Source organism: Abrus precatorius, unplaced genomic scaffold (genome assembly GCF_003935025.1).
Source record: "Abrus precatorius isolate BTA unplaced genomic scaffold, Abrus_2018 Scaffold3, whole genome shotgun sequence".
Classification (NCBI taxonomy): domain Eukaryota; kingdom Viridiplantae; phylum Streptophyta; class Magnoliopsida; order Fabales; family Fabaceae; genus Abrus; species Abrus precatorius.
This window is the reverse complement of record NW_020874373.1, coordinates 13,931,378-13,952,315: the sequence shown is the minus strand read 5'-3', so window position 1 is coordinate 13,952,315 and position 20,938 is coordinate 13,931,378. Positions and strand designations below refer to the sequence as shown.

The 20,938-nt window shown below is 31.5% G+C and overlaps 3 protein-coding genes across 3 annotated transcripts; 2 read left to right on the top strand and 1 right to left on the bottom strand.

Moving 5' to 3' along the window:
• Window positions 1-510: 510 nt before the first annotated feature.
• LOC113862220 (probable arabinosyltransferase ARAD1) lies at window positions 511-2,876 on the top strand. Its single transcript, XM_027495323.1, has 2 exons — window positions 511-1,449; window positions 2,355-2,876. The coding sequence occupies exons 1-2, from the start codon at window positions 511-513 to the stop codon at window positions 2,874-2,876; spliced, it is 1,461 nt and encodes a 486-aa protein (XP_027351124.1).
• A 1,063-nt stretch (window positions 2,877-3,939) lies between these two features.
• On the top strand, window positions 3,940-8,557 carry LOC113860942 (probable S-sulfocysteine synthase, chloroplastic). Its single transcript, XM_027493524.1, has 10 exons — window positions 3,940-4,127; window positions 4,231-4,340; window positions 5,123-5,180; window positions 5,332-5,595; window positions 5,733-5,870; window positions 6,412-6,463; window positions 6,591-6,640; window positions 6,973-7,032; window positions 7,353-7,433; window positions 8,006-8,557. The coding sequence occupies exons 1-10, from the start codon at window positions 3,942-3,944 to the stop codon at window positions 8,084-8,086; spliced, it is 1,080 nt and encodes a 359-aa protein (XP_027349325.1). The 5' UTR covers window positions 3,940-3,941; the 3' UTR covers window positions 8,087-8,557.
• Window positions 8,558-15,816: 7,259 nt separating this feature from the next.
• Window positions 15,817-17,621, bottom strand: LOC113861851 (myb-related protein 306). Its single transcript, XM_027494923.1, has 3 exons — window positions 17,406-17,621; window positions 17,082-17,211; window positions 15,817-16,824 (listed from the first exon to the last, which is right to left on the bottom strand). Exons 1-3 carry the CDS (start codon window positions 17,536-17,538, stop codon window positions 16,113-16,115), a joined length of 975 nt encoding a protein of 324 aa, XP_027350724.1. The 5' UTR covers window positions 17,539-17,621; the 3' UTR covers window positions 15,817-16,112.
• Window positions 17,622-20,938: the final 3,317 nt, after the last annotated feature.

Sequence of the window (20,938 nt, the reverse complement as noted above, 5' to 3'; positions counted from 1 at the left end):
ATATTTTTTTTAAGTATACACATATAATTATGATTAATACATTAATTTTATAAAATTAAAACAATATATGTGCATATAAATTTGCTTTCGTTAAATAGGTTTTTAAAATTTGATCTACTCTAATAAATAAATCAGATAAAAAGGTTGAAATTCGTTTAGAATTGGGAATTGGTTAAAAGAAACCAATAAGATAAAGAATAATTTGTTACCTTCACGAAATAATGTTATCCTGATATCATGATAGAAGTGGTTGAATACTAAAATCAACGATGCAGAGAGTTTAGATTGATTCGTTTGTATTAGTTAAAGCCGAAAACGTGGAGAACTCTAAGCTGAGTAGAACGCTTCAACAGTTAGACCCTATTCCAACGCTTCCAACTCATATCACAGCACTCACACACACAACACAAACAACAATGCAACCATTTTGTTTGTGATGTGCTTGTTTCAAACAACTAAGTTCAAGGTGCATGGTTTCAAGAATTGATCCCTTGGAATGCTGTTGTTACAATGGGAGATAGAACCGTGTCAACCTCTACCATCAAGGTTGTTTCTAGAAAGTCCTTGTGCTGTTTCTTCGCAATGACAACGTTGTTGTTCGTGTTGTCATGGTTGTTCATTCTGCGTTCCACCAGTTCCACTCATCAAAATCCAACCCTTTTCTCTTCCTTTAGTGACTCAGATTCTGATCAGGTGCGTGACAAAACCGTGGAACCCTCATTTAGCAATAGAGCAATACTCGTGGACAACGAAAAAGAAGATGAGAAACAACTACAAGAACCTAAAGAAGAAAAAGGTGTGAATTGCATGGCACGTGACAAAACTCTTCTGAAAGTTTTCATGCATGATTTGCCTTCTGAGTTCCATTTTGGACTTTTGGATTGGAAACCTGAAGGAAACAGTGTTTGGCCAGATATAAGAACTAAAATACCCAGTTACCCTGGAGGGTTGAATTTGCAGCATAGTATAGAGTATTGGCTTACTTTGGATCTTCTTGCGTCAGAACTACCTGAAGGCTCCAGTGCTAGGAGTGTAATTAGAGTTAGAAACTCAAGTGAATCTGATGTTATTTTTGTGCCATTCTTTTCTTCTTTGAGTTATAACCGGTGCTCAAGAACTAGTCCACATGAAAAGAAGAGCAAGAACAAGGTGTTGCAAGATAAGTTGGTGAAGTATTTGACAGCTCAAGGGGAATGGAAGAGATCAGGGGGAAGGGACCATGTGATCTTGGCTCATCATCCAAATAGTATGTCGGATGCGAGAATGAAGTTGTGGCCTGCTACCTTCATACTCTCAGATTTTGGGAGGTACCCTCCCAACATAGCCAATGTTGAGAAAGATGTGATTGCACCTTATAAACATGTAGTTGCACCCTATGTCAATGATCAATCCACCTTTGATAGCCGTCCATTATTGCTCTACTTTCAAGGAGCAATACATAGAAAAGATGTATGTTCCTCTTTCTCTTTAATATCTTGGTTTTGTTGCTTCTTTCTTTTTCGCTTTTGAGAGAAGTCTTCAATTACTTCCTGAAGCTATGAGTTAGATAACAGTTCTTAATTTTTCCTTTACGGTACTTCTGTGTTTTAAAGTTAAGTTTATTTTGATAAAATTAATTTTAAATTGTTGAATAATGTAATTAAAGTAAGTGTCTAAAATAATTTGAATCATATATTTTGTGTTGGAACATGTGCATGTGGTGGCATGAAATGATTTTGGAAGTTAAACAATGGAGAGGAGGAAAAATATTATAGATGATTTGGGCCTATGGTCTCGGCTAACTATCATGTGACATATGAGATTATGTTTACTAATTAATAAAAACTAACTAAAACTTCATGTCATGTTGCATGATGATAGTTTAGGATCATAAACACATGGTGATCTTGAGATAGTCGTTAGGAATTTATGTTCTCAAATGCTTGCTTAGATTGCGTCACATACACAAGGGCTAAAGTGGGTCCTAGTCTTATTTGTGTTTCCATAAAATTTAATATCTCATAGCTGTAGGAGGAAAGTGATGGAACAGTCTCATGTTTTGGTAATGGCTTAATCGTGGGTGCCTCAGGATTATGTGGTTGACTGTAATAATTCATAAATCTTTATTTTTTATTCACAATAAAAAGGTGTAGTTTGCTTAACTAGAAGCATCTTCTTTGAATTCCTATACTTGTCTTTCATTAATTTCTTATATCTCTTTACACTTGTCACGTGAAGTCAATTGCCATTTTATTATCCTCAGCATTTTTCAGCTAATGCTGAAGATTGTGTAGGTACTCTTTTGAAATTTTCAGACCTACATATATGCAGTTATGTCATCATATGCCTAATAATTTTCAGACCTATATACTCAGGGAGGTCATGTACGGCAAGAACTATTTAATCTTTTAAAACATGAAAAAGATGTGCATTTTTCATTTGGGAGTGTTAAAAAAGGTGGAGTAAAAAAGGCCACTGAAGGCATGCGATCTTCCAAGTTCTGCCTCAACATAGCTGGTGACACCCCTTCATCAAACCGCTTGTTTGATGCAATTACTAGCCACTGTGTTCCTGTTATCATCAGTGATGAAATTGAGTTGCCATATGAGGATGTGCTTGACTACTCTCAATTTTGCATATTTGTTCGTACAAAGGATGCTCTCAAAAAGAAGTTTCTGATAAACTTCATTAGGAGTATTGACAAGGATGAGTGGACTAGAATGTGGAACATGTTGAAAGAGGTTCAAAGTTTCTTTGAGTTTCAGTTCCCATCTAGGGAAGGTGATGCTGTCCAAATGATTTGGCAAGCTGTTGCACGTAAGGTTCCTTTCATGAAATTGAAAACAAACAGGTCTAGAAGGTTTTTCAGGTCTCTCTATGGTACTAAATTTTTGTGAGAAATAAATAATTTTTGTTTAGAGTTGTGCACCTCATAACCATTGGTTATGGCATATGACCCTAGACATGTAAGAATATTTCATAGATATATTATGTAAAAATGCTGACTATGATAGGAAAGAGGGTTTAGGCAAATTGGTTATATACTTGTGGTTGGACTTGAGGGTACGTATGCAATGAAAATTGAGAACTTTGTTCTTGATTTGATCAACCCTTTCAAGAAGTGATATGACACCACACTAATTGGCCACATGTCATCATGAATTTGTTAGTTCCCATTTATTTGGAGATTCCATGTTGCTTTCAGCTTCAACAATATTTCAGATGTTTCACTAACTATTGTAATTAATTGTGTTTTCCACAAGAATTCTGTGTGTATTAATTGGATGTGAAGAAGACCATTTAGCCTTTTGTTCTCACAGCATTTCATGGAATAATTGATCAGCCCAGAGTATAATGAACCCAAAAAAGAAAATGTATAAGAATCTATAATGAAAACATTCTTAAGGCTTCTTTCGTTTTAAGTTAGAAAACCAGTTCATGTAAAGAAAAAAGAATCCTCTAAAACTGACTGCATAATGTAACAAAAGAATCTTGAGGGTCAAAAAAATGTAAATTTTCAGTCAATACTCATGAAACTAAAATGTGCCAGTCAATAAGTGAGATGAAGAAAAAGGAAAGTAAAAAAATATGTGAATATTATTCAAAGTAATTAAAAATTTCAGATTTTAGAGGCGGTGTAATGTAAATTTAACATAAAAATTAGTAAGTTGTTATAGTATTGGGCAAATTATACTACTTCTTGAAGTTCAATAAAATTTAACTCAATATCTTTATTTTTTAAAATTTATATAATAATTTAACATTATATACATTTTCTGATTGCATAAATGATCATATGAATCAGAAAACAAATATAATAAAAAATAGAAAATTATTAAAAATCTGGTTATTTTGTAGGCCTATGATTCTTTATCAATAAACAAGCCCAAGATTAGAGCCCAACCTGGAACTGGTAAATTATAAAACCCATCTTAAATCTTAAAAGATGTGAGAGTTGAAGGATGACGATGGTGCTATCATCAATATCATGTTCAACTGCGTGTTTTCCTTTTACTACTCAGCTCCAACCCCACCCTCTTGTTAGCCTCAAACCCTATACCCTTCCCACCCTTAGAGCTTCTACACCGTTACTCTACTCTACCAGACAAGCCTTTGACGCCGTCAACATTGCCGAAGATGTCACCCAGGTTCTTCCATTTCTCCCATTAATTACTTTTTGTTTTTTCTACTTTTAATAAGAATCATAATTATAGTGTTTTTTTTTTTAATTTAAACGTTGAAATGTTGTAGCTGATTGGAAATACGCCAATGATATACCTCAACAAAGTTACAGTAGGGTGTGTGGCAAATATTGCTGCAAAACTCGAGTCTATGCAGCCTTGCCGAAGTGTCAAGGACAGGTATTACTCACAACATCAACATGCTGTTGACATGCTTTTTACTTTTGGCTCAATTTTATTACCATTCTCGAAATTATGAGTGAAACTCGGTAATACCAAGTGAGATTTGTATAGTTTTGTGAGTTGCAGGAGAGGGGAGGTAAAAAATTTTATTTTAAATAAATATATTTTAATTTTTTTTTTCAAAATGAAAGATATAAATTGATATATTAACATAAATTTAATGTATTAATCATTTAAAAATATGCCCTCCCCTCTTTTCCCCTCCAAAGACCCTCTCGGAAACATACCTGTAGTAAATTTCGGTCAATAATAATGAGTGTGTAAGAATGAATATGAAGATGGTGTGAAGTAAAAATGTATGAATGAATATGAGACATTGTCAGAAGTGGGGATTATTATTATTATTACTATTATGAAAATGCTGAAGGGTACATAACAGTTTTTGTGAAGTGTGAACACTCTAGAGTAAAATTTTATCTTTCTTGAAAAGCATTTTTTCTCTTCACTCATGCTATCACTTTCTTGATTTGTTTAAAAGTACACTTTTCATGAAAAGGTATTTGTACCAAATGACATTATCTTGTTATCTTCTTTATATTCTTTATTTATGTTAGAGTTGGTTTTGTGATATGTTAGATAAGCCTGGTCATTAGTACAACTTTTTTTGTCAGAAATTTTTCCACATTCCATGATTTGCACTTCGAAATGTGCTTTTTGAGTTTGATGCTCAGCTCGGAGATAGATCACGTGTTAACATCTGTTATTGTTTAAAATGTCAGAATTGGCTATAGTATGTTATCTGATGCTGAAGAGATTGGGGCAATTTCTCCGGGGAAGGTACATTGTGAATATTTTTTGTGTATAGATCAATGCAGTCTTTTCTGTTGCAGCTATCTTTAAACTTATAGTGCTATGATGTAATGTTTGTTCAAAGCCAAGGTATTGAATCTTGGATTTCCTTAAATTCCCAATGCTTGTAATTTTGCAGACTACTTTGGTTGAACCAACAACTGGAAATACTGGACTTGGCATTGCTTTTGTTGCAGCAACAAAGGGGTACAAACTTATAGTCACAATGCCTGCTTCCGTTAATATTGAGAGGAGAGTCCTTTTACGTGCATTTGGTGCCAAGGTTGTTTTGACTGATGCTGAGAAGGGGCTAAAAGGGGCTGTTGACAAAGCTGAAGAAATTGTTCGCAGCACACCCAATGCTTACATGTTTCGACAGTTTGATAACATGACTAATACAAAGGTTAGGTCTTAATGGATCTCCTATAAGACCTTGACTTTATCAATCACTGTTTCGAATTATTTAGTGCATCAGTGAAAATAGAAATTACAACATAAATTAAGTTACATGTTATTAAGATTTAAATGCACAAATTACAGATTCACTACGAAACTACAGGGCCGGAGATATGGGAGGATACCATGGGTAATGTTGATGTATTGGTTGCTGGGATTGGAACTGGTGGCACTATTACTGGCACTGGCCGTTATCTGAAAATGATGAACAAAAAAATACAGGTTTGATTATTCATTTGATATGCATTTAGTTGTTATTTCAAATTGAATAAGGTATGTAGTGGTCCTGTGGCACTTACTTCCATTATTAAGTATATCAGCTCCTGACTTCAAATTTCCATGATATGCACTTCATTGGTATTAAAAGCAATTACATGTAATTGTTGAATCAGTATGATGACAGCTTGTGGCTTGTGCATTATATTTCTCATATTATAAACCCTTAGGGACTTGACTCTATTTTTCTGTGTTCCTGTGATGGAGAGAGGGAGAGGGGAGGAGATAGAATAATTAAGGCAAAAGAATCCAGAAGGCACAGAACATTAGTTTGTCTATTCTAGCATGTTTGACTAAACCATAAACAGTAAGCAACATTTGCCAGTAAGACATAAATTGTGCATCATAAGTGTCGGTATTAGGCATCTGATAGACAATTATTGCTGTATACTTTGCGTGCTTCTTATATTTAAAGTGCAAGTGATGCTTTAGCTGTTCTAATTTCTTTAACCTAGCATTTATGTGTGGCATATTATGTCTTGCTTAGGTGGTTGGGGTGGAACCTGCAGATAGAAGTGTAATTTCAGGAGACAATCCTGGTATGAATCTTTTATGAAGTTGATGAATGATCTTTTTCCCCCTCTTTATGTCGTTAGTTTCAAGGACCATATCCACTTGAATCATATTTTTCTTCTCAGCTGTTGACTGTATTAGAGTATGTTGTAGGTTTCATGCCAAGCATTTTGGATATCAAACTGCTTGACGAGGTTATCAAGGTAAACAAAAAAAAAAAAAAGTTATTCCTCCTCTGTTGTATACTTACCACTTTATTTCTGGTCAGAATAACCTGCTTGAGGTTTTTGGTTTTGGTATTTCTGTACTAAACAACAAGGTTTATACTTAACATTAATTTGGGTGAAAGGGTACAATTTTGGAATCATCTACATATGATTTGACTGTTTTCTGTGGAGTTTCGTCCACTAAACACTTTGCAGTTATTACTTTGGTGGTTTTCTGTGTCTAATAATGCAGTGTCATTAACTTCATATTTGTGTATGACTATATGTATATTTTCCATTATTAATTAACTTGATATGCGAAAGCACAGATTACCAATGTTGAAGCTGTTGAAATGGCAAGGAGATTAGCTCTGAAAGAAGGCTTGCTGGTAAGTTATATATTTGAATATATAATATGTTTTATGCTTCATATTTTAATGTCAATTATCTGCCGAAATTTTGCAATATTTTGGCATTATGAATTTTACTGTTTTACATATGCACTGAAGTGTGTAATCTGCATTTAGTTTTCAATCGTATTTTTAGTGTGTATATTCTAGATGAAATTTTCAATTTATTTATTGGCTTGACATTATTCATCTTTAGCTTTGTGTGTTGCTGAATGTTACAATATCACCTTAAACAACAGAGTAGTTTGATTATGGTTTTTAGAATAGGTTCTATCATAATTAGTTCAATTTCTGTCAAGGTTGGGATTTCTTCAGGAGCTGCAGCAGCTGCTGCCATAAATTTAGCCAGACGGCCAGAGAATTCCGGGAAACTTATTGTGGTGAGTTTAATTATTCTACAAATATTTCTAACATTGATGTTGATATAATAAAATTAAGCTGAGTTTTTCTCACAACTAATAGGTGTTGCTCCTAGAGATATATTTCTTTTTACTCAAGTCTTATGATTAGCAATGGTTGAATGTTGAACTCAATAGTTCATTTTTTTTCTACATCATCTTTGCACCCAATTTATGTTGCACGCTTATTTTGGGTACTCCATTTTAATTAGATTATTATAACTCTTTGCAAAATTAACCTCTTATAATTAAGATTTCTCTTCATTCAGTTTATAGAACTACAAGTGGCTAGAAGCAAATTATATTCTTTTGGGTTTAGATGACGTTGGGTTTCTGTGCTTCCCTTCACAGAAGTGGCAACATGACAAATAAAGGCCTAGGAAAACTTAACAATGATGTTGCCCAATAATTAGCAAGAGTGGAAATTTGGAGGGCTGAAGTGTATACATATTGCATTAATTTAGATGTTGTATTTTACTACTTTCCATGATAAATTACGCATTTTAATAATGCTTATTGATTTTTCCTATGCCTTTTATTTTTCATCTTTGAAGGTTATTTTTCCCAGTTTTGGTGAGAGGTATATTTCTACTGCCCTCTTCCATTCTATCTATGAAGAGGTTTTGAAAATGTAAACCTCCTTCATGAGGACAATTGACTTTCGGAGATTGCAGCTGCTCTCATGGAACCGCCATTCAAGAAAGTCCTTATGCTTGTATAGGTACACACACAGTTCTTGGATAGAATCAGTATCAGAAGACAAATTGGGCTTCCGGATATTTTTCTAATCTTTTGAATTTATGCATCAGAAGCACTATTTATTTGTACAAGGCACAGTTCTTGAAGCTGAGGTGGACATGAAGCAAAAAGGGGACTAACTTGATGTACAATGTTTTTTTCTTTTTGCTTTTTTTTTTTTACTTTTGTTATGGGTGATCTAGTGTGGCCTTCCATTCTATTCTTTTCATATTATTCTTCACCTTTCCTTCCCCACCTATCAATGATGAACAATATTCCTATGTTTTATCAGATTATTGACATGTTTTCTATATACTGTTATCCGACAATGTATCATATATATACAATACATATATGGAAAGCATTAGACTGCCAATACCATTATTTATTCAGCAGAATTAGTGTTTGTACAGATTAAATATTCCTTCTTAAAATAACATAGAACTATGTTTCAAAGTATTGAGTGTAAGGAGGAAACTCTTGCGGTAGTTACTTATATCTCCTAATTTGCTATAGTGGTTAATGTTATAAATTTTAATTCAATAAATTGTTACAGAATCAGTTTCAGAAAGGCTTGTAAGTTATACTAATTTTCAGCAAGAAAAGTTATAGATTTCATGGTTGGCCCATTCTTGGTTGACTTAACTCGGGTCGGAACGCTACAGCTTGTGTTTGAATTGTCCATTGTATCAATTTAGGGTTATATTTGTATCTTTACTGGTTTTTTTTTTTTTTTTTCATCTTATCCGATATTAAGTTTTCGATTATTTTTTATCATAGTCATACACAGCTATATTTTCAAAACATCAACGAAATAGTTTCCTCTGAACAAGACAAGTAGCATTTTTTCCTCAGACTTCAGAATATTAGCACTTCACCCCCTAAATCAAGCAAAAATATTATTACAATTTTTCTAGGTCTCGAAATGGAGGAACCACCTATGTACAGTCATTACTTTTTATTTCAAATGAACGAAAATTTAATTCAAATTTAAATATTCCTTCCATTCGAGTGGCCTTTTTTTTATTTCTTCCTTTTGGTCATACTGCAAGTACAGTACAAGGTTAACTTACAAAATCTTTATTATCGCTGAAACTTACGTTTGTTTCTCCTAGGTTGGTTCCATTTCATATTATGATCCCTATCACCTATCACAATTTGAAGAAATTGGCACTCCTTTTCTTTCGTCACTGGTCCATATGCTTAGCCTAATTTGAAGGCCAATTAAATGCTGTGGACTTGTTGAAGTAAGCAAACCACTTCATTTTCCACATAATAGCATAGATGTTGATTTACAATAGAAAGAGAGAGAAAAGAAAGAGAAGGGTGGGGGAAGAGAGAGAGAGACTAATGGTTTATATTAGGAACAGGACAAAACTTAAATTGCATTGAAGGCAGTGGGATCACATAGTAATTGGGCAATAACAATGATTTAGTAGGTTGTCCCTTTTAGTCTTTCCATGCAATTGGCTAAGATTCCTGTGTAGCTGACTTGTTTCAATCTAGACTCAACTAAAGAGAAAATCAGTATTATGTTTTTCATATGGCCTTATTGAAAAAATGCCAAGCACCTTCAAACATGTGCAGTATGGGGCGATGAAGCTTCACATAGGATCTTGTTGTGGTCCCCATGTGTGGACTTGTTTTATGTTTCGCACAAAAGGGAAGCCCTATTCATGAGGATCATAACAAATGGAGGCTCTTATCTCTCATGACAGCCATGCAATGTTAGGTACAATTTATAATAGCATTATTGTTGCAAATGGATTTAACGGTGTCAAATTTTACACGATTAGCATCAACCTTTGCTTAATTATTAGGCTAATTCAAAGATCCATTTGTGTTTTAATTTTGTTTATTCCTGGATTTTTCTGTTAAATATGTGTGCAAATGTCTATACATCGGAAAATGAGTAACCTAACTTATTGAATTGTCATTAAAGTATGTGTATCATAAATCAATTGTACTGCTGTAATTTTTTTTAATAAATACTTTTTTAATTAAAAAACCCATAATTTTAATTTACATTTTAGAGGATACTTTGTTAGACAATGGAAGCAATTTACAGGCAGTTATGTTTGATCCAGCATCAAAAGAGCAAGGAAATTTTCAAATTACAAAATAAAGTCTAATACAACTGATAAATAATTATATTACTTAAGCATGCTGCTAATAGGGGATTTTATTTGATGCGAATAAGAATTTGATTCTTAATTGTATAATATATACACGAGAAAAGAAAAATTTTAAATTTGTATTTAACAACTCTTTCTTTTTTATTCATTTTTTTAGGGAGGAGATGAATGAAAGATTAGGAAGCATCAATGAATAGTCTCGTTCACCAGCGAAGTGTGACTGTGAAAATTTTATATATATATATATATTATTTTACTTCTTCCTACTAAACACAACAAAGAGCGAAAAACAGGAGTGACTCCGGAGAAGGGAAATCATTTACATGCAGTTAATAAAGAAAAACTTAGATTATTTATTTATTTATTATTATACCTTTTGAACATAAAACATTCACATATGATGTTTTCGTGTGAGGTTGAACCTTTAACATTGAGGAAAGGGACTCTTTTGTTAAAGTTACAAGTACTTTTTCACTTAACCCATCCTCTACGAGTTTTAATAAAGTTTTTATTTAAATAAACCGTGCTCTTATCTTTTGAGAGATGTTTAAATTATATTATACTTTTTCATTAATTTAAAACTATATCCCCTTTCCCCTCAAAATTTGATATGTGCAATATAATCTATTTTAACATAAATGAACTAAAAGTCAACTCTCTCTTTTTTCTTCGATTCTTAATATATTAATTTTGAATATCTTTAGGACTTCAAAAGATGAAGTCAAGATTAGGTTTCAAAGATGATATTATAAATGTTTAAAAATATTATTTCATCCACTAAAATCCAAATAATAATACCATGTTCAAAATTAATAATTTGTTTGAAAAAAATAAATATAGAGACCAAATATAAAAATTGTAAATTTTTTAAGAACTAAAGATTTATATAAACCTTTATTTTTCATAATTTCCTATTTTCATTTTAAACTTTAACTTCAATAACCTTAAAATATTTGTATGATTTATAAAAAAAAAAAAAACCTTTTTAAGCCCACCCTAACCCATTGTTTATTTGCAGAGGAAAAATAAAGAAAAATTAAGAAAACAAGGAAAAAGTTTGTTAAATTATGGGCAAAACAACTCAAAAATTTATCAAAACATTTTTTTGTAAAGCTTTCCTTCCTTCCTTGTTTATTCTTCAATCAAATGAGACAACTTCTTAAATTTAAATATTTTTCCTTTCTCTTCTCTTTTCTCCATCTTAACGATTCTTAAGTGTGTTCCCTAATTTTTAAATTTTTTTAAAGTCCTTTTATTTAATTTAAATTATTTTATTATTATACACTTAATTTTGCTATGGACCCTACCTAGCACAAAGATGACTTTTGTTGTTACTTATATCACTATTTTAATTGACCAAAAAAATCATTATTTTAATTAAAAAAAGTTCATTTTTAACTTGAGATTGGAATTGGGAAATCCCATACGGATAGGGTTATACGACATCATGACCTTATATTAAAGCTCACAACTAGTATTATTGATACATACTTACAAAAATGGTGGAAGAAGTTGCATAATTGCACGGACACTAGACATATTTTACAAATCTTTTGTTTTTTTTGGTTTTTTTTAATTCTTAATTGTCATGTGAAACTAAATGCTGTCTTCATCTTCATTAATTAAAATGGGTGTCTTCCCCAGCATATCCTAAAGGATTTTCCACAACCTCAAAAAGAGGGAAGAAAATTGTATATTTATAATTTATGTCTTGAAGAGAATCCAACGAGGAAACAGAAATGGTTAGGGTAATCGTAGGAATATGTTTTGTGACAGTGTATAAATGGTACAAAGAGGAAGATCTGTGACTGGGATCTCCTCCTGAAATGATAGACAGTTAAACCGTACAGTGTCACTCTAGTTTTCATATATATTGAGACTTTTTTATATAAGATTATTGGTCATACCTTATTATTTGAAGGTTAAATCAAGAGCAAATGCATAAATTGGTTTTTGAAAGTGATGTTTTATTACTTTTAATTGTTAAAACTTTTGCTTTTTATAATTTGGTCTTTTGAGTCTCTGAATTTTTTGTATTTTAATCTTTTTAAGGAATTATTTGGTCCTCAAAAGTGTTACTTATATTTTTGTGAAAGAATGATAAAAAAGTGAGCAAATTCATATTTTGAAGATTAAACTGTACTAAACAAAACTTTCGTTTGATAACTTTTAAGGCTCAACAAAGTGTCACTTTTAAGGATCAAATTGTACATTTAGGGGCTAAAAATAAATCGAATGTCACTTTCAAGGAATAATATGTATATTTACCTTGAATTAACTTATAGGTCCTTAAATTATTTGAGAATTATATTAAATACATGGACCTAATTAAAAAATTAGATAGTTTAGAGATTAGGCAATTAATTTAATTCTTTAGTAAATTCCTGAATTATTCAAAAGAAAACAACTAAATATAGGTACTTAACGGAATTCTGACAAAAATTAATAAGAGACTTAATGAAAAAAATTTAAAATTTAAGTACCTACTTACTAAATCTTAAAACATGGAGACTTGTTTAAAAATTTTTAAATAATTAAGAAACCAAACATACTTTGAAGGTAATTCTAGTAATTATGTAGGTAGCATTACTTTCACACCCTAAATTCATGAGATAAAAAAAGTGTTAGTAATTAATAAGCATTTGTTTATTTGACAGATAAAAGTATTGCAATATTGTAAAAGCAATAAAAGTGTATATATAGGGTAAAAGAGGCAAAGTGAGAGGCTGAATGTCTTGAATGTGAGGAGCAGTTAGTGAATTGGCTATGTTATAATATTAATGGTTACAACGGAATAAGTCAGAATGAATAAATATAGTACCATATAAGAGATAGAGGAAATTTAGCATCAACAGAAGAAAAACAACATTTCATTAGGGCAGAAAAATTGAGAACCCCACTTTTGATTACCCAAAAAAGTAGGCAATGAAGAAAAGGTGTGGCCTACGGGGCATATTCATCACAACAGCATAAATGATCCAACACTCCTCCATCACACCCCCTACACATTCATTTATTTGCCGTTACTACTTGAGTTTCACTTTTTTACTTTTGAGTTCAATCACATGCTTTCTCTGTCCTTCATTTAGATTCACAAGATGCTGCAATTTTCTTTCCTATATGCTACATTTTTTGCTATAAGAAGACCCTAATTATGTAACCATCCCTACTATTACTTAGGGAGAGATTAAAAAAATTTAAAAGGCAATGAATTGTGTCAATTCTGTAACTTTGGTTTGTCATGGAGTGTCTTGTCTTGTTATTTCTATTGGGAAAATGTGATTTCATGTGAAAATAAAGATAGGTTACTACTTACTACTGGTTTTACTCCATTGGAAATAATTGTTTTCACGTTTACTTTTCACTCTCATACTTATAATAAATTTCTCTCATTACATTATTTTGCTTGCAAAATAAATTATTAGAATTATTAAATGATGCACCTCATCTCTAGTTGTCCACTGCCAATCACAACATGCCGCATTTAGTCTTAAAGCTGCTGCATTAAATATAGTCTTAAAGTCAAGGTGGGCTATCCACAAATTTAACATCAAATTATTGCTGTTATTATTACCCAATAAAAAAATTATTGCCCTTAGAGGCTTTTACTATTGTTCTTATTAATCACTATTTATTCATTCTTTATCAGCATTAGTATGAGATGTTTTGTTTTTTTTAACTTCACTCCTCTAAAAGTAAATACTCTAGTCATTAAATAGAAAGTATTAAAAATTTAAATAATTATGCATTTATTATATATACATTTTGAATCAAAATGTTAGCAGTTAATTTATAATTAATGATTATATCTTTTTAACTGAAATAAAATTTTCATTTACGATTTCAATTTTTTAATATTTTTTATTGAAAAAAGTTGACATTATTTATTACACTTTGGATCTATGGATGTAAGAATTTCTTTCAATAAAATTTTATCATATTTAGTTGCTTAAAATCAATTTGAAAGTATGATGTCAACATTTTATAATAATTAAATATGCTTTTCTATAATTGAAACTATTGAATATTTCTTCTTAAATGATAGGATACTTGAAAATAGAAAAAGGTATTTAACAATGACACGATATGATTGGTGAAGCTAATTGGTATGAGAATTGATGGTTCAAATGCACCAGCAGCAGAGGATTGAAGCCCTATTTGTTGCATCCTGTGAAAGTTATAAGCATATACGGTAGCCATGATCCATGATATTAGCAATGGTAGCCAGCTTCTCACACCGAAAGGTAAAAAGAAGATCACATGCTTCCCATACGAATTTTTTCCAAAAGGAAAGGAGTTTTAGGCACCCATTTGCCTTATTTGCTAGCAAGACTTTCGTGACAACATCATGTTTCACTCATATATGGCTATTCTTCCTCTTTTCTAGACCTCATTTCATGCTTGATAGTTAATAAAATATAATTCGTGTTCACATAAGAAAAATATATAATACAATATGATGCTTCAAGCTACGATCTTATGCATATTGTTTGGTATAAGTGAACTGAAACCAGGCATAAAGAGTTTGGAGAGAAATAAAAGGATAATAAAATAGAACCATTCTTACTTCGCATGAGAGAGAAAATAGGAAGATAGACAGAAAAAAAAGAGTGTGAGACCCAAGTTTATTTTCAGACAAAATTTATATCATATGTTAAATGTTTTCAGTATTCTTTGTCTCTCTTGATTCAAAATTAAAGTTGTAGTTTAATCATTTGCATGATAATATTTCAATTTAATTAGAAATATATCAGAAACACTTTAAAAAATTATGACGAAATTTTGTGATTTTTTATTCTTTTCACAAATTAGAAAAAGGGAAAAGAAAATAAAAATGTTTTACATTTATTTTTCACTTTTCTTACTTTTTAACTCAACCAAATAAATAAAGAAAAATATTTGGTTATTTATTTTCTCTATTTATTTATTCATTTTTTTATTTTTCTGCCAGAGTTGCCGAAATATCCCTCATATAATCTGAAATTCAAATGTCCTCTCTCTAAACTATTAATCGAAAAAATGGCAATGATAATTAAAAAGGTGCAACGGTTTGTTTCCATGTATTTGATTGGTTTTGTAATAATTAATAATTCAACTGTGATTTAGCCTAACGAAACAAAGCGTTAGCAGATGATAAAGTTTACTGGCCACAACATCGAAAGATTTTTGTGTCCATTACCTTGTACACTTGGACACTGGTCACATCAAATTTTCCTCTCGGCACATCAATTATTGACAACTGAGCTGATATATGCTCATTATCACTAAGATGAATAATCGTTCTCCAATAAATTATCCTTCATTTTTTTTCATTTCCATTTTTCTCTTCTAGTATGTATATATATATCGTTACACACTACTGCCGATCAGAAATGGAAGAGAAACAATATAAATTAAGCTTGAAAAATTAAAAGTATTTCTTAATGCACATATTTTAGAATTGAGGGTATTAATGATTTGAGCCAGCAAAATAAAATTTTGTCAAATCTCTAGATATAATTGTTATTGTATTATTATTATTTGGACTCAAGTTAACATTTGTAGTTTTCTACAAGACAAAGAGCAACATGCACTAAGCATAGTACTTGAAATAATTAAACCATATTCATAAACTTCCAAGTTACAAGTTGAAAGAGATTAGAGATCCCAGCTTCACAGAACCTCAACCCATGTAAAGGATTAAACCCTAGTCAAATGAAAAGAGAGTTTCATTTCTCTTCTTTCCCTCTGGCTTTTCATATGATATGAATGTCACATCCCAAATTTATAGGGATTGGCGATTTCCATGTTAGAAGATAGGAGATAACTCCATCATCTCCTCAACTTGACCAACGTTTTCATCCAAGAGCCACTTCTCAAGAAATGACAATGGAGGAGCACTATTGTTCTCAGATTTTTGCCTATTCCTCTCAGCAGCTATATCATGATCATGAGCAGGTTCAGAACTCTTTTCAGGCATAGAATCACAAGTGGACTTATCCCAAGCAGCATTGTTTAGGTTCTCAAATGAAAGAATAGAATCAAACTCGTCATGAGACACTATATCTCCTCCACCCTCTTGCTCATCTTTGGTTCTTTTGTGCTGACGCTGAAGGTTCAAAGCAGGCACTGATGTTGACTTCACTACCTTATTACTGTTTCCAAAGTTATCATCATTGCTTTGAAGCTCTTCATCTTGGGTTCTCTTCAGTGGCTTTGGAGAAGATCTCATCCAACCTTCTAAGAGCCTTGAAATGTTTTCAGTGCTTGAGGCATATGTGGAGGACTGAGACTGACTAAGCCTAACGGATGAGGCATGATTAATGTTGTTGCTGATATCTAAATTTCTTCTGTCATTAAAGCTCTTTGGTAAATATTGACCACTGGTTGTTGAGTCTGATACTGAGTGGGGCTCCATGGCTGCTTGAAATTTCTTCAGCTTCTTCTTTAGATGTGTGTTCCAATAATTCTTTATATCATTGTCTGTTCTTTGTGGAAGGTAGGAAGCTATGGCTGCCCATCTGCACAAGAATTAACAACTTCACAAATTCAGACATATCATAGGAATATGCTAAAATAGGAAATTAAAAAAAAAGTCGTTTTAATTTTGTATCAAATTTAATTAATTGATGAAAGTACACATCATGTGGCTGAATTTTGCTGTTCAAAATTTTCATGGTATTTGATGGACTGGGAAGTAACAGCAAGATTGATTTCATTCTTCATTTCATTTTTTGTTGAGCAAAGAGAGGGTTATGACATGTGATGCGAGGATTACTTGTTACCCAGTAGAGCCTGCAAATGAATTATCATTCCTTCCTCATGGGGAGTGAAGTTTCCTCTCTTGATTCCTGGCCTGAGGTAATTTGTCCATCTAAGCCTGCAACTTTTGCTGCACCTTGACAACCCTTCGAGAAGAAAGGTTTGAACTATATATGATCAGTTTGATTCAAATTGTAGTAACTGATTTCAAAGACAAAACTATATTTATACATATAGATCAAGAAGAAGGCATTGTTATAACAATATATCACATCTTACGAAAAAAACAGAAGAAGAAAAGAACTTAAACATGTTAGGAAATAAACAGTTGAAAATTTACCAGTATTAGTAGGCACTGATCTCCAATTTCCTGGACCATGTTCTTGGATGTAAGAGACAAGGATGATATCCTCTTCAGGTGTCCATGGACCCTTCTTGATGCCAACTTTGTCACAGCAAGGAGGCCTCCCCATGGGTTATTTTCACTCCACCTTCTGCCTCAAAACTCTCTACTCACTCCCTTTTTCTAGCTAAGCTAAACTTCCCAAGAGAGCTTGCAAATAGTACCAATGCATGTGAGTGCTTTATATACTCGATGACTTTGAACAAAGGAAACTAAAGCTTTTTACTATCCTTCATCTACCTTCCTAAGTCACCTAACTCTTTTACTGCCTTTATAATTTTGCAGTCAATGTAGAAACCAAAGTCAGCCAGGAGTTTGAGCCTTTTTCTCTTTTCCCTTTTTCAGTCACGTGCCACCTTGTCACCAAAAGTTAATAGAATTTAATTTTTTTCTTACCTTTTTGTTTAATCTGATTCTTTTTTTGTATTATTAATTAAATAATATAATGTAATTACACTAAAAACTATTTTTTTATTAAATTAAAATTTACAATGATTAGTTATTATCAAAAATAATATTTTGAGTGTAATTATATCATATCACTTAATAATGTAAAAGAAGTTAAATATTTTGTATTAGAAAAATATTTATTATATTTTAATAAAAAAATAAAATAATTAATGTTAATATTTGTATTTTTTATTGAAGTGTTTGCTTGAGAGTGCCTCTATATTGTTAGCACACTAATCACCATGTTATTTTTACTTAAATTTGGTCGACACCTAATAAATTGAGGTTCAAAGAGTACCCAGTGTATAGTTTTCTTCGAATCTATTCTTCTGATTTATGAAAATTGAAGTCCCTAACCAAACATAAAAATTCAAAGGAAACTTAATTACGACATTAATTACTTTCCAACGAATGATTTTTTATTTTCATGTCAATTTTTTTTTAATTTCCCTCAGCAAACAGGAAAATTGAATGTGGGGTACTGCCAAAATTTAGTGGACGGCTAACAATAAATGAAATTTTGGCAGAGAAGAGCAGAAAATACTGTAAGGATACCCAGAGAGGTTTGAGATTTGGGTAAAGGTTGTTGCTAGCTTTTGGGGAATGTTTAGAGAATCTGGAACAAATGAACAATGATTTGTGGTTACTTGTCTTTTATCATGCAGGATAAATATTTAATTTGTACTTTTAGTTTGCAAAGATCAATTCAACCCCTGAATCGATTATTGTATTCATATGAAACAGTTTAAGCTCGATCGTCTGAAAAGAACTACTCATCCTTCACCTTCCATTAGCAGTAACGTTTTGCTTTTTAGTAGTCTCCAATTTCAGCCTCTTGTGTTATCTTTTTTGGGTTGATCTGATTAGCTTCAGCAAAACCCAAAAATAATCAAAGATTGCTTCAAAAGTGGTTATATTAGTACTCAAAAAGTTCTATTTTCTTTCAATATACACCTTATTCGTTGTTTCATGAGAATTTCATTCCTTTTTTCGTTGCCTAAGATGCCAAGAGAGAGAGAGAGAGAGAGTATTAAAATTTGTGGGTGCCATTTTGTGGTCCTGTCTACAATCACAAGAAAGTAAGACAATAAATTTTTAGCTTAAATAACTTCTTTATCCAAAAATGCTTAACACTTTAAATATCTTACATTCTATTTGGATCAGGGATAAAATATAAAAAAATAAAAAGAGAAAATTTGAGTAAAAATAAAGTAAAAAATATATGTTATTTAAATGGGTAGAAATATAAAATAAAGAAATAGAAAAAAAGTTTACTACTTTTGTTTTGATGAGTAAAAATAAAAATAAAAAATTATTTAATTATTAAAAGTTATAATTATACTAATAAGTTTAATTAATAAAAAAATTAAAATTTTTATTATAGTTATTTTCTTAATAAATTATTTTTATGGTTTTTGTATTAAATAAAATATTAAAAACATAAAAAAAAATGAAAACACATAAACCCACACCCTCCCCTCTCTCCATTTTTTAGGGAAAGATTACAAAGGGGGGACTCACCTTCTTTTTGTTTTATCTTTTCACATAATTTTACTCAAACAAACAACTCAAATTTCTTTAGGTAGCCAACTTCATGTATGTCATTTGGATAAGAAAGGGGCGCAACAATCCCTTCAAAAGCTGGTTTATGATAAGCTCTAGTTGACTTATATGTTCCTCTTGTAGCATATATTTGGGCATCTAAGAATTTTTATTTTTATTTCCTTTCTCTCTCTTCTTTCATATGTAAATAAACATCTCAGAACATTCTTTTCTTTCTTTCTCCCCACCTCCCCCCTCTCCTTTTTCTTTTTCCCCTACACAAAGTGTTGGGATCAAGCATTAATTTAGTAACTCTTATAATTTTTTGAAGTTAATCATTTCAGTAAGTTTCTCATTTCAACTTATTAAAATAAATCTTTTAGTTTATTACAATAAGTTTCATACTCAAAATATTGGTGTTTAGGCGCATCTACTCATAAAATTTTGGGTTCAACCTTCTGCTTAAGGATGAGTTTTACGTGACCACAGAGGCAGGTTTTGTAGCAGGTTTATAGTATAAGCCCTCATGCAAATAACAAGAACTTATTAAGTGAATAATTAAATTATTTATCAAACCTCTTACATAATTAACCCTTTGAAACGCCAGTGACACACTTTATAATTAGTCAAATTTTAAAAAAGTTAAAATACTTATATCTTATAAATTGATTTTTCTTTAAATTGATTTCACTTTAAAAAAGAATCTGCCAATTACAAAAAAAAATGGATAAAGAGTATATTGCTAAAAAATTTTAATTAATTTATTTGTTTTTAACCCATTAATATATTGAAGAGAGAGAGAGTGCAAGTGTGTGTGTATTTTCTTCTTTATGAGGAGCAGCGAGCAGTTCCTCTTAAGCATGTGTCCAAGCTGTGGCATGTACTGAAATGGTGTGTTAGTACTTAGTTTCTGTCACTTTCTTTGGATCTTAATTACTCCCTCTTCTGTGAAAGGATAACGATCTCATATATATGTAACTACTCTGTGTGTGGGTTTGATTCACATCCAGCAAAACAACACATTACATATACTTTACTACTCATTGCTCCTTTTCATGATTTCCTCCACTATGCATAAATTCTAGTGAAAATCACAAATAAATTATCGAAGAGAAGAAAAGATTAAGTGACTATATCCGAATTTATTGAATAACAAAAAGCATACGCATGCTTCATTAATTCTTAAATGAAACATAAATCAAGTGTTTTTCATATTATTGAAATCCTTTATTTATTTATATTATGCATTCTTAAAATGAATATCACTGGTCGGTGTCCCTTGAGTAATAAGCATTAAAGAGCAAGCTTGAAGCCCTCCATCTTCTTCTAGAGATGAGCTTCAATGTGTGTTGATTAAAATCATTAAACGTGTGTACCCCACATGGAATTGACCTTCATGTAAATATCTACTACGTAAGAAACCCATTCTCCAACACGTATTTCACTTTGTATCCAACTGTCACTGTTTCATGTGCTTT

Excerpts from the sequence above, each read along its gene's own strand:
- LOC113862220 (XM_027495323.1), top strand. The coding sequence starts at position 511 with ATGGGAGATAGAACCGTGTCAACCTCTACCATCAAGGTTGTTTCTAGA. Across the intron at positions 1,450-2,354 it reads GAGCAATACATAGAAAAGAT|GGAGGTCATGTACGGCAAGA; the intron begins GTATGTTCCTCT and ends CTATATACTCAG.
- LOC113860942 (XM_027493524.1), top strand. The coding sequence starts at position 3,942 with ATGACGATGGTGCTATCATCAATATCATGTTCAACTGCGTGTTTTCCT. Across the intron at positions 4,341-5,122 it reads TGCCGAAGTGTCAAGGACAG|AATTGGCTATAGTATGTTAT; the intron begins GTATTACTCACA and ends TTAAAATGTCAG. Across the intron at positions 5,596-5,732 it reads ATAACATGACTAATACAAAG|ATTCACTACGAAACTACAGG; the intron begins GTTAGGTCTTAA and ends CACAAATTACAG.
- LOC113861851 (XM_027494923.1), bottom strand. The coding sequence starts at position 17,538 with ATGGGGAGGCCTCCTTGCTGTGACAAAGTTGGCATCAAGAAGGGTCCA. Across the intron at positions 17,212-17,405 it reads ATCAGTGCCTACTAATACTG|GGTTGTCAAGGTGCAGCAAA; the intron begins GTAAATTTTCAA and ends TTCTTCTCGAAG. Across the intron at positions 16,825-17,081 it reads CAGGCTCTACTGGGTAACAA|ATGGGCAGCCATAGCTTCCT; the intron begins GTAATCCTCGCA and ends ATTCTTGTGCAG.